Genomic DNA, 13,562 nt, shown 5'->3' with positions numbered 1-13,562 from the left:
AACTGTTGTGACACACTTAGTTTTTAGCAACCTCCTTTTCTGTGCAATGATTTTTATTGATTTTCATAGAAATTTAAATAACAACAAATACGCCCATGCAAAGGGACAAAATAGTTGCATAGAATAATTGAACGTTTTGGAAAGTAAATACCAACAGAATGACTAAAGTCAACACTCTGAAGGGCTGACCATGGAGCCAACATGAAGACAGCCAGGATCCAGTGATATCTAGTCATCTTGGTGAGTGCACACTCTCTAGAGCAAGTGAGCAAAAGGTACAGGAAGAGAATGGAGAGAAAGAGAGCAAAGAGGTAGGGAAGGAGAAATGTGGGCCAAATTCTCTACAGACTTGGGTACAGGTTAGGACATCCAACTATTGATAGCTTAGACTGGAAGGTTCCACAAAGGGTAATGCATAGTTAAGCTACAGTTCCCAGGTTTTGAGAAATTTGGAGGTAGAGTCCTTAAGGAAGCTAGACATTTGTTTTTTAATCATCAGTGTGGTCATATGGCCTTTGACTTCCTGAAAGGGGACCAAAGATTTCTTCCAGGCTTTGGCTGTCACCTATTTGGCTGTCAAAAATAAGTAGATGGCCATTTGCTGTTAATGGGAGAAGAGGCCTGGGATTAGGCAGTGTAGTAAAGCAAACTTGGCATCCTTAGGGATTATTAGGTGAAACTGAGTTTGACATAGTCCAAATAATCTAGACCAAAAAACATCACTACAATGTCCACAGCCTCTTAAGCACCTATTACTATCATTTGGGTTCACATGAGCTATGTGGGCAAGGACCCAGTACCACCTCAAGAGAACCTTGTATGCTGATTCTAGAATTGTCATGTTTGTTAAATTCAACCAGGCTTTGCACCAAAGTGTATAGGGGTTGCATGATCTCATTCTATGGTCATTCAGCACAGCGTATATAACATAAATTAGTCTAGGTGATCTGGGAGAGTGTAAACAGGTTTGTTCAAACTAAAGCCAAAGTCTGAGGTTTGACATAACACCATTATCCAGTGTTGCAGTTGTAAATATCAATAGAATTCTGAAGAGGGCACTTCATAAATGTCTTGTATAGCAGCCCCTGAAGCCTCCACCTTTTCAAATAACTTTATATTTATGTACTGGCACTTGGCTGCATTATAGGAACTTAAGCTTCAGTTTATCTGGCCTTACAATGTAACCATTCCTCAACATGAGTGAGCTAGGAAATGTCAAGTAGTTATAAAACTGAGAATCTACTGTATCTAGCTGAAAAGAGTAGGTGGCAAAAAGAAGACATATATGTGGTTAACAGAGTTACCTAAGATTGGTATGGGGGTCACTAAATGTTTGGCATGTAAACTAGTCCATGGAGCAGAAATGTAGTTAGGAACACTGGTAATGTCAGGGCAGGTGGAAAACAGTCAAGGACAAACCATGCGATCAAACAGTCAGATCCCAGGAGTCCAGCAGATCAGAGGTCATGACAAAGTAGGTTCAAGGAAATCAGAAGCAGGAATGTAGCAGGGTGTAGGAAGACTGGAGCATGTACAAATGAAGGCATTATGGAGACAGCAGTCATTGCAAGCTAATACAAATATGGACCAATCAGGAGATATACACACCCTTCATGTGCACAGCTCATGTTAACGGATACACAGGGCAGGTTTGCTAATGCTGCAACACAGGAATAGGGTGCAGGAGAACCCTGAGAGAGTTGTAGGAGAAACAACAGTCATGGGAGCAGTAATGAGCAGATAGAAGGACCCAACAAGGACAGAAGAAACAGCAATAACAGCAAAAAGTGGGCAGCAGGACCCAGGAAAGACAGAAGATAAAACAGTAGTAAACAGTAGAAGACTTAACAAGAGGGTGCTGAAAAGAAAGCCTATAATACCAATCAAAGTCCTAATACCAGATTGTGCCACAGAGAGAGAAGCAACTTCCAGATGACTGCCAAGCAAACCCACCACAAGCAGGTTCCTGATATTATAATTTCATAGTATCTCATAGAATGAAACAAAGAAGAAAAGAAAATGAAAGCACATTAATGACTGTCCTGGACAAAATTATCTGTTAGGTTATATTTTTTTAAGAAAGTTACAGTAAACTTCAAATGTCCATATTATGCATGCTATGAAAAACACTGTAGTCTTATCTAAAATTTTAGCATCTGGTACAAAGATGACTTACCTTAATTTTAGTTGCCTGCCACACTCTGCGTGTAGTAGGGACCAATGCAGATGCCAGCTTACACACTTCAAGAAGAAAACCCCTTTGTTCACAGAAATAGCCTTCAGCCACTGTCCTGAATATTTTGTCAATAGAGGAGTTTGATGGTAGAGTGCAATTAAAGACTGTAAACTGGCGCTTTAATCGCTGGGGAATGTCATTTCGACCTCCTCCGGGGTGAATCATGGCTGCCGCAAATTGAATGTCAACGACACTAGTGAATTCACCAGGTTTTTCTAGGTTGTAGAAGCCCTTTTGCTCCATGAGTTGCCTTACAATTTCGTTGGTTATCTAGTAATAAAATATTAGAACAACAATTAAGTATAAAGTTCTTGGCCATTACAATATAAAATGTTGAAATATATTTTACAATAAAATATAGAACAATTATATTTCATCAAAATTACAACCTGTGGGTGGCCACTGGCCACCAATTTCGGACAGTTAACAGAAGAACATAGGTTGGTTAGATCCATGCAGTATTTGTAACGCTAGTTCGAAAGCAGAAATTAAATGGAACAGGTTGCTAAATGTAAATACAACAGGCCTCCTAAAACATTAGCATATACATATTTTCTCTAGCACGTTCTGAATTATCAGACTAAAAAAGCCATTCTACAAACATGGTTATGAAAAAAAAGCATTATATCAAATTATTATTATTATTTACAAGTATTCTTGCAATTGCTAAATAGAAAGCTGGGTACACATGCATTGAAATTGAGTTTCAATTCGTGTGCAGCCTTTTCTGTTAAACAGAAGCTGGTCATCAGACCGGATTTTGTCAAATTATCCTGCTGGAAAACCAGCATTCGGTCAGCGGCTACAGCAAATTACTTCAGAGCCACCCAGTGCAGTTTTTTTTTTTTTTTTTTAGCTTGCTGCTGTGCCACCCAGCATGGGAGTAGATGTGTATGAATACTGCAACCACTAAAGAACAGTAGCAGGTTAAAGCTGGGGTATAGGAATAATACAGGAAAAAATACCAGTTAGTGCAATTATGTATTGAATAAATAATTAAGCGTGCTTTTAAATCCAGCTAGTATAAGCCTCGGTTCTCACCGAGGCGACCTGCACACGACTGCCCGGGCGACTTGCAAAACGACTTCTGTATAGAAGTCTATGCAAGTCTATGCAAGTCGCCCCCAAAGTCGTACAGGAACCTTTTTCTAAGTCGGAGCGACTTGCGTCGCTCCCCTTAGAACGGTTCCATAGCACAGAACGGGAGGCGACTTGTCAGGCGACTAGGTCGCCTGACAAGTCGTCCCTGTGTGAACTGAGCCTTAGTAACTGAATTTTTTTTTCCAGCTTCCTGAAATTTACTTCATAGCATTACTGGGAGAAGAATCATAACTAGAGCCAATTAGGTTCTGCTGCACATGTCCTAACTACAATCATTAAAGTTTTTCTAAACTCATAATGGGGTTATGTTACAAAGAACATGCTATTTGCTTATTACTATAGGTGTGAATGGTTGAATTTGTGGCATGCCCTCTCGTGTCTTCCGCTAATTATTTTTGGTGGCCAATATGGGTGCAGAGCGGGAGAGATGGGAAATAAAGCGTGCTGCTGTGGTGCTGTGAGCAGAATATGCCTAAAAGGGTTTTAGGGTTCTCAGAGAGCTCTGGAAATAAATTGAAAACACTAGCAGGAACCTGTAAGTGCCTGTTATGGAAACTAAAGGACAGTATTAGATTTGAAATGACCACAGGTACACTTGGAAATCAATTTTAAAGGCAACAAAATCACTCTTATTTTAAAAGGTGACAATTAGCCAATTACGGTGTATAAAGTATTTTAACTCATAGCATACAATGACATTTCAGTTTGCCAAAGCTAATCAGTAAAAGATACATGGTGTGTGGTAGGTGAACACTACTGTACATAACACATCATGTTTATACTGCCTTTTTCAACATGTCTTTTAGAAATTAATACTCTGAGCGTGCCCAAACTTGCAAACTGTAGAATGCAGTCAACTGCAGATACTGCAAGTTCCACAGGTATGTATGACCAGCTTTAAAATCCTAGGAGGGTTCTAATAGATATGCGCTTCTGTCTGTTTCCTTGTACACCGATCCAAACCCTGAATTTCTAATATTTGGTTGCCATATATACTTTCAGATGTATCCCCAAATATTTAAACCACCACCATGACCATCAGGTTCATATCGCACAATGTGCAAGGATTCAACTTCCCTAACAAAAGGAAAAAAGCATTCATACAGTATAAGAAATTAAATGCCAAAATTATCCTATTACAAGAAACACATTTCATGAAGGACAACCACCCAACCTTTTTTCACAAAGCATATAACCAATCTTTCTATACCTTATCTCCCAACAAAACTAAAGGAGTTGCTTTTTTTTATCCATCAATCATTTCTTTTCGATGTACAACAGGTTTACAAAGATCCACAGTAGATATATTATTATCAGGTTTACGATCAGGTAGAGAACTAACAATTGCCAATGTCTACGCACCGAATGACGCACAAACCACATTTTTCACACAATTTTTTCACACTTTACAACGTTATCATTCACCTCATATAATACTAGGAGGTGACTTCAACTCTGTATTACAACCTAATCTAGACTGTAGTAAACGAAACCAATCCTCAAAATCATTTTCAAAAACAACCTCTAGATACATTAATGAAATGCAACTCATTGACTCATGGAGAGCTCTTAATATATGGGGCATGAGAATACACCTTCTATTCACACCCCCATAATTCTTATTCCCGCCTGGCTTACATTTTTTGCACTCCCATTATCCTGGCCAACACAAATGAAGCTTCAATACACCCATGCACATGGTCAGATCATCATATCATTACACTTGGCACCCAATTCATAGGACTTTCTTCAACTCCATACTCTTGGAGACTTAATGAAGCTTTACTCACTGACCCTAAACACTAACATGCTATTAAAGACTATTTCACAATAAATTCCACACCAGACATATCCCCTACTACCCTTTGGCTGGCACATAAGGCGGTCTTACGAGGCCGCCTTATCAAATTAACCTCTCAAAATAACAGAGAGAGATGGGACAAGATCTTCTCCCTAACGAAAGAACTTCATAAATTATATAAAGAACACACTAACACACACGACCCTGGAATCTACACCTTAATCTCTCCAAAACGCACTGAGTTAGACTCTTTGCTCACCTTCAAAGTGGAAAAGGCACTCCGCTGGTCAAAAGCAAAATTTTTCTTATCAAGAAACACATGCTCGACAATGTTTGCCCGTAAATCAAATCAAACAATTAAACCAACTCACGTCTACAAACGTAAGAATAATACCAACCAATTGATCACTCATCCGCAAGAAATACTCTCTATATTCACCAAATTTTACTCAGACCTTCTTTCTAAACCAACCTCTAGAATCCCACCCATGAATCTAGAATGGCTAAACAATATTCCTATACCCTCACTGACCACTACTCCGATTGACACATTAAATGCTCCTTGCACTGAGGATTAAATTCTTCTAATTCTCAAATCCCTTAAAAGAAATTCAGCTCCTGGCCCAGGCAGATTTTCCTCCTTTTATTATAAACAATTCCCACAACTTCTTACCCCAACACTAACAAAACTATACAATGGCATCCTGAAAGGAGATTAGTTCCCTGAAGAGATGTTGTTGGCCAACATGTCCTTAATTAATAAACCAAACAAAGATTATACACTACCCCAAAACTATAGACCAATATCAGTAATAATAACCTCAAAATTTTCTCTAGATTATTAGCCAACAGATTAGCAACAATAATCTCCTCTCATATCCCCTTACCAATCCGGATTTATATCAGGAAGGCAGATCACAGACAACATTTGTTTAGTAACAAATATAATCCAAGACGCAAACATCAAATCTCAATCAGTTCTATTATTAAGTCTTGACATCAATAAAGCTTTTGACAGATACCTTGATTTAGTATTACAAAAATATGGCTTTAAAGGGGAATTTATTCAAGCATTCCATGCTCTCTATCACAACCCCTCCACTAGAATAAAACTACCAGGCTGTAACTCAGATTTTTTCAAAGTGGGAAGGGAAACCCGACAAGGATGCCCCCTTTCACCTTTATTATTTGCCCTAGCAAATGAACCTTTAGCAGCAGCGATTTTACAACACCCAGACATAAAAGGATATAGTTCTAATGGTAAAACATATAAACTCAGCATGTATGCTGACGATATGATATTATTCCTCACCCAACCTAACATAGCATTACCAAACCTATTGAAAACACTTAAAGACTTCTCTGCACTGTCAGGACTGTCATTAAATGTCTCAAAATCCATTGGAATGCCAATAAACATTCCACCAACTCAATTAGACACCATTCGCACTTCATTCAACTTCACATGGTCTAAAGACACTTTACCTTATCTAGGTATTCACCTTACCCAAGACACCAATAACTTATCCTCTAAAAATGATTCTCCCATGATGAAAAAATTAAGATTGACCTTAAAAATATGGAAATCATTCAATATATAATTTTTAGGTAAAATAACAGCCATTAAAATGTCTATTCTACCAAAGTTATTATACTTATTTAGGGTCCTCCCAATTAGATTAAATAAGCTGATGAATACCAAATTTCAATCAGATGTTAATAAATTTATATGATCAGATTTCCAGCCTCGGATAGCTAAATCAATATTATACAAATCCCCAAAAAATGGCGGTTTAGGACTCCCAGACTTCTGGTCATATTATTTAGCTGTACGATGGTCCCAGATAGCCCAATGGCACATACACAAACCAAAAATCCCATGGGTTATGTTTGAGAAAGACTCGGTACTACCTTATTCTATATCAGGGCTATTATGGGGTAATAAAGTTTCCAATCACATCTTAGAAAACTTTAATCAATTAGTAGCTCACTCATATCAGTTGTGGAAACTACATAACAAAAAATTCAAAATTACTTCTACCACTTCTCCTCACGCCTCTTTTATAGGAGACCTGAAATTCTTAGCATACCATCAAGATATTAATTCATTCTCATGGTGGATCAATAACAACCTAACCACCCTCAAAAAATTCATTGAAAACACCTCATTTACCTCCTTTGCGTCATTAAAAACTAAATATAACATCCAAAATACTGTATTAAATATAAGAATTATTATTCTTCTATGCTTTTACTTTGCCATAATCCATATATTTCGATGATTACTATATACTGTACTTCACTGGACTTATGTTATAATGTTTTGTACCATTATTTTGTACCTAACAAAAAAGTTTGTAAACAAAAAATAAACTCCTAGTAGGGTTCTAAAGCTAGTCTTACCGTAGATTCTGCTGAAAAATATAAACACCAATTACATTGTAACTTCTGTTCACGTCATACTTCATCTCCTATATGTTCTAATGTGCCATGCAAAGTTGTATAATATGGATAAAGAAAAAGCCAAAGCCTTCCATCAATATGTAAATTGCCTAACTGCTGAATTAAAACAGCCTAATTAAAGGCACTGAATCTTGCATTCTGTTAAGTGTTCTGCCATCAACAACTTCAGCAGCACAATTTTAAGGTTATATTAGCAATTGTGGTGAACTCCTTTTTATAGTAAAAGGGCATAACATTTTTTCATGTATATAGTTTAATTGGATTTATGCTTGTCCACTTTGTAGATCCCAGCAGACTAGATTCAAATATATCAAATAAATTCATATAATATCAATTAGTGTACATTCTCCTGAGGTCTATTGCATAAATAATGCATTAAATTAGATAATTATTTAGCTGCATTGTAGTATTAACATTATTTACATAGATGATTACATAAACATCATTTGTTATATGTAGTATAAGCAAAGTGATGAAAACACCACAACATAAATTCAGAAAGTGCTGGGTGCAGGCGCAGCCTGTGTGCTGTAAGCAGGGCTGGACTGGGACAAAAATTTGGCCCTGGACTTCATCCAGATCGGCCCACTTTAATTTTGAAAACATGCACAAGTAAACAAGTGGAGTGGGAGGGCTAATGTCATGCAGGAACATTGCTACAGCCTCATTGCCTGGAATTTCAGAAAACTGCCACTGCTGCACAGCCAGTCCATGGCAGTGCATGCCATCAGTCTTTCCCTGGCTACTTGCTGGCTCCTGCATGCATTGTGGGGTGGGGGGGGGGTGAAGGTGATAGAGTGCCCCCACAGGAGTGCAGAGCCCCCCCCATCTGTCTGTCTGCCATGGCTCAGCCTCCTATAATATGAAGCTTTGCAGTTCTTCCCCTTGTAGTGGCCAGCCGGCAGTGTGATTGGAGTGTGTGGCTGGGATTTGTCAAATCAATGATCTGGTCCTCCACTGAGATCAGTGCTGCTTTAGGAGGGAGACTACCCGGCACTTGCTGCTCCACCATCACATTGTAGAAGCACCCCTGTTCCACCGATGACTCCCCGGACCTGGCCAGACCCCCCTCCGGACTACCCCCCACACCCCCGATCACTGGCTGCCTGCTGGCCTTTGATTGGCGGGGATCGGGTTCAGCTCTGGTTACCTGCATTGGGACAAGAGGAGGAAGGGAGAAGAGAGCTGGGGGGTGGGAGGAGGGGAAAGACTTCAATAGCATTGTGAATCATTCTCAGGGTTGAAGATACATATGGCTAACACATGCAGTGTGAATGCAGGTAGACTGACTGCAGCTCCTGCCTCCCATACAGCCACGCCGGTGCTCAAATTAATGGCTGTGCGAGCCACGCAGCCATTACTTTGACAGGCTTTGTGAGGCCTTAGGCAAAACTTGAGGCCCCACTCACGCCCGTAATGGAAAAAAATAATTCAAGCAATAAAATTTAACTGGGGTATGGGTAAGGCAACCATTGGGGTTTCAGGAGTGGGGCCAACAATTTAGGTGTGCTGTAACCCGTAGCATTCAGATCTACAGCTCACGGAAAATTGGCGTGATCAGTGAGCTGTAATAAAAAAACAATTATTTTAAGAAATGGCATTAAAGAAAACTTAGAACTTACCTATTTTATGTGAAATTTGTGCTGTCTTTTTCTGCATAGATGATCAGTTCTGGGTGTAACTTGAGATAAGCAGTGTACAGGGGACAGCAGGGCAGGGCACATTACAGGGGGGCACAGCAGGGCACAATATGGCACATTATGGGGCACACAGAACATGGGGCACATCATAGGGCTCACAGCAGAATATGGGGCACACAGTAGAACATGGGGCACACAGCAGAACATGGGGTACACAGCAGAACCTTGGGCACATCATAGAGCACACAACAGAACATGGGGCACATCATAGAGCACACAGCAGAACATGGGGCACACAGCAGAACATTGTGCACATCATGGGGCACACACCAGAACCTTGGGCACATCATAGGGCACACAGCAGAACCTTGGAAACATCATCTGACACGCAGCAGAACATGGGGCACATTGTGGGGCTCACAGCAGGTCATGGGACACATCACAGAGCATACAGCAGAACATGAGGCACATCATGGGGCACACAGGAAGAACATGAGGCACACAGCAGAACATGGGGAACATCATGGGGCACATAGCAGAACATGGGGCACATTGTGGGGCTCATAGCAGGTCATGGAGCACATCACAGGGTACACAGCAGAACATAGGGCACACCATGGGGCACACATCAGAACATGGGGCACACATCAGAACGTGGGGCACATCGAGGGGCTCATGGCAGGGCTTGGGGCACACCAAGGGGCAAGCAGCATAACATGGGGCACACAGCAGGGCTTATCACAAAGCACACAGCAGGGCTTGGTGCATACAGCAGGGTACAGAGCACAGCAGGGCATAGGGCACACAGCAGGGTACAGAACAGGGTACAAGCATTAATTACACAGGTTCTGTGGCTGATTAAGGTGGTAATTAAACTTACTTGGTGCCTTATCTGCATTAAATCAGCCTCAGAACCTGTGTAATTCATATGTGTCCTGGATTAAAGGGGTGATGTGGCAACCCTATACAGCACACTTCAGGGTACAGCACACTTCAGGGTACAGGGCACAGCAGACATCAGGGTACAGGGTACAGTAGGGTACAGGGCACAGGACACATCAGGGTACAGCACACTTCAGGGTACAGGGCACAGCACACATCAGGGTACAGGGCACAGTAGGGTACAGGGCACATCAGGACATAGCACATCAGGGCACAAGGCACAGGACATTACATCAGGGTACAGGGCACAGCACATCAGGATACAGGGCACAGCACATCAAGGTACAGGGCATGGGGCACATCAAGGGGCTCATAGCAGGGCTTGGGGCACACCAATGGGCAGCAGTATAACATTGGGCACTCAGCAGGGCTTATCACAAGGCACACAGCAGGGCATGGTGCGCACAGCAGGGTACAAGGCACAGCAGGGCACAGGGCACACAGCAGGGTACAGAACAGGGTACGAGCAGGGTACAGGGAACAACAGAACACACAGCAGGGTACAGGGCACACAGCAAAGCATGGGGCACAGCAGGGTACAGGGCACAGCAGGATACAGGGCACATCAGGGTACAGGGCATAGCACATCAGGGCACAGGACACAGCACATCAGGGCACAGGGCACAGGGCACATCAGGGTACAGGACACAGCACATCAGGGCACAGCACATCAGGGTACAGGACAAAATGCATCAGGGCACAGGACTCGGCCCATCAGGGCACAGCACATCAGGACACGGGACATCAGGACACAGGGCACATAAGGGCACAGGGCATCAGGGCACAAGGCACAGGACATCAGGGCACAGCACATCAGGGTACAGAACACAGCACATCAGGGTACAGGGCACATCAGGGCACAGAACATCAGGCCACATCAAGGTACAGTACATAAGGGCACAGCACATCAGGGTACAGGACACAGCATATCAGGGCACAGCACACCAGGGCACAGGGCACGGCACACCAGGGCACAGCACATCAGGGCACAGGGCACATCAGGGCACAGCACACATCAGGGCACATGGCACATTAGGGTACAGGACACAGCACATCAGGGCACAGCACATCAGGGCACAGGGAACAGTACATCAGGGCACATGGCACATCAGGGTACAGGACACAGCACAACAGGGCACAGCACATCAGGGTATAGGACACAGCACATCAGGACACAGGACATCAGGGCACAGGACACCAGGGCACAAGGCACAGGACATGAGGGCACAGCACTTCAGGGCACAGGGCACAGCACATCAGGGCACAGGACATCGGGGCACAGCACATCGGGGTACAGAGCACATTAGGGCACAGCACATCAAAACACATGGCACGTGGCACATCAGGGTACATGGCACATCAGGGCACAGGGCACATCAGGGCCCATTAGGGCACATGGAGCACATAGCAGAACATTGGGCACATTGTGGGGCACATAACAGAACATGGGGCACATCAAGGGGCTCACAGCAGGGCTTGGGGCACACCAAGGGGCAAGCAGCATAACATGGGGCACACAGCAGGGCTTATCACAAGGCACACAGCAGGGCACGGTGCTCATAGCAGGGTACAGGGCTCCCCGCCGGCCCCTCCTCTCTTCTTGTCCATCCCAGGTGATATCAAAAGCAAATTAGAATGGACTAGAAGAGTGGAGGGGGTGGCCACCAGGGAGCAGCGCTACATGAGAGAACTTATTACAGACACTTCCTGTGCTACTCTGCAAGCTGGCTGAATCTCGTCAGGCAGAGGCGGCTCTCTAATTAGGCAAATTAGGCGGTCGCCTAAGGCCTCGCACTCACAGGGGCCTCGTGGACGCCTAATTTACCTGTTCTCAATCACTGAAGTTGACGCCGGCGGCTCCGCCTACCCCCACTGGGACTCTGCGGCCCAGGAGCTGACGGGCAAATCGGATACTGCCTGCAGCCTGAGGAATAGCGGCCTCATCACGGAGCGTCCCAGTCCGTGGGGCCTCATGTGTAAGTTTTGCCTAAGGCCTCACAAAGCCTAGAGCCGCCTCTGTCGTCAGGCGTCAGCCCACTGAGCCATTGGCCCACCAAGAAACTCCCGGTAGTCCCAATGGCCAGTACATGTCTGGCTGTAAGCAATAACCCAGGACAGCATAGTTCAGACATTTTATTTTAAAACTAAATTCCTTTCAAAAAATGTTAGCTTTGGGCAGAAAAGGGAGAGCAAATAAAAGGTTTATTGGATTGGTTTAGCTATCTGTGACTTCACTAAGGTGATTTTGCACTTCTGTGCCTGCGACACCAAAACAAGAAATTTAGGGAATAGGGTGTCAATGGAGTGGGACACTAAATGCAATAATAAAAAAAAACTCACCAAAAGCCTTTCCCTTTCCTACTTTACTAAAAATGTTTTTGCTTTATTGCATGTGTTTCATTTAGATTAGTTTTCAAAAACTTTATTTCAGGGCATAGGTCAGATGAAAGGAGGTCACTTGAATCAATCCTACTTTATGCACAGTCTCATAGTCATTTTATGGGCTGTTGTGGGCTGTCACGAGCTGTCTTCCTTGACTTTCTGAATGTGCTTATATGAGGTGATTTTAATCTGGTCTCCTCACATTAGGACACAATGTCCCTAAGTCAACCACCTTTACTCTATAGTCAACTCTTTTTTCAAGTTAGACTCTTTTTTTGTTTCACCCTTTATTTTATTACCCTTGAAGTCAGATGTAGAAGCAAACAATCACTTGGGCAGGCCCAATATACTAACATTTTTAAAGGTAACCTAGCTGCTGCCATTGCTACTTCTCATTCAGCAAATGCTAGTTTCCTGGCTGTCATGTTTACCCTCTTGCTTCAATGCTTTGTTCCCCTTATCTGGAACAAATATGCAAATAAGGAAGTCTGACTCTAACTTCACAGATATGCATGCATGTTCCAAGTTAGCAACTCAACCCTTATTAAACCCAGTTGGTCAGTGTCCTATACAGAAAACTAGAATCTTTACAAGGGGACTGGCAGTGGCAGCCCACATGTGTCTTTCTTATTAAAAGTATGTGTAACCCCAAATAATGAATGTCTCTTATTTGGCCCCTTTTAGTCTTTTAAATATTCCACTGAAAGCATTTTGTTATTCCTGTTCATTAAATGCAACAAAAATATATATATATATTGTCAGAAATTCAGAGCTCTCCTGCATCCTGTGCACACTTTCTGTGGTATCTCAATCAGTCTTTCCAGTTACTATCTTGCACTATAGCTCCCATGCTGTGGAGATTATGAGAATGGTCATAATTCAACAGTTTAACAACAGACAAACGGGGGGGGCTGACAATATGGGGTTGATTTACTAAAAGGCAAATACTCTGCAAGAGTAGTTGCTCCAGAGCTTAGTAAATGAGCAAAAGCTCTGC

At 42.6% G+C, this 13,562-nt stretch overlaps 1 protein-coding gene across 1 annotated transcript in view; it reads right to left on the bottom strand.

Moving 5' to 3' along the window:
• The window catches only part of LOC141144794 (dynein axonemal heavy chain 5-like), a 454,887-nt gene that overhangs the window by 216,614 nt on the left and 224,711 nt on the right, over positions 1-13,562 (bottom strand). Inside the window, exon 53 of the mRNA XM_073630823.1 lies at positions 2,177-2,506. Coding sequence (XP_073486924.1) covers positions 2,177-2,506 — 330 coding nt within the window. The remainder of the gene's footprint in view (positions 1-2,176; positions 2,507-13,562) is intronic.

This window comes from Aquarana catesbeiana, linkage group LG05 (assembly GCF_042186555.1).
Source record: "Aquarana catesbeiana isolate 2022-GZ linkage group LG05, ASM4218655v1, whole genome shotgun sequence".
Taxonomy (NCBI): domain Eukaryota; kingdom Metazoa; phylum Chordata; class Amphibia; order Anura; family Ranidae; genus Aquarana; species Aquarana catesbeiana.
This window is presented reverse-complemented; position numbering and strand designations above follow the sequence as displayed.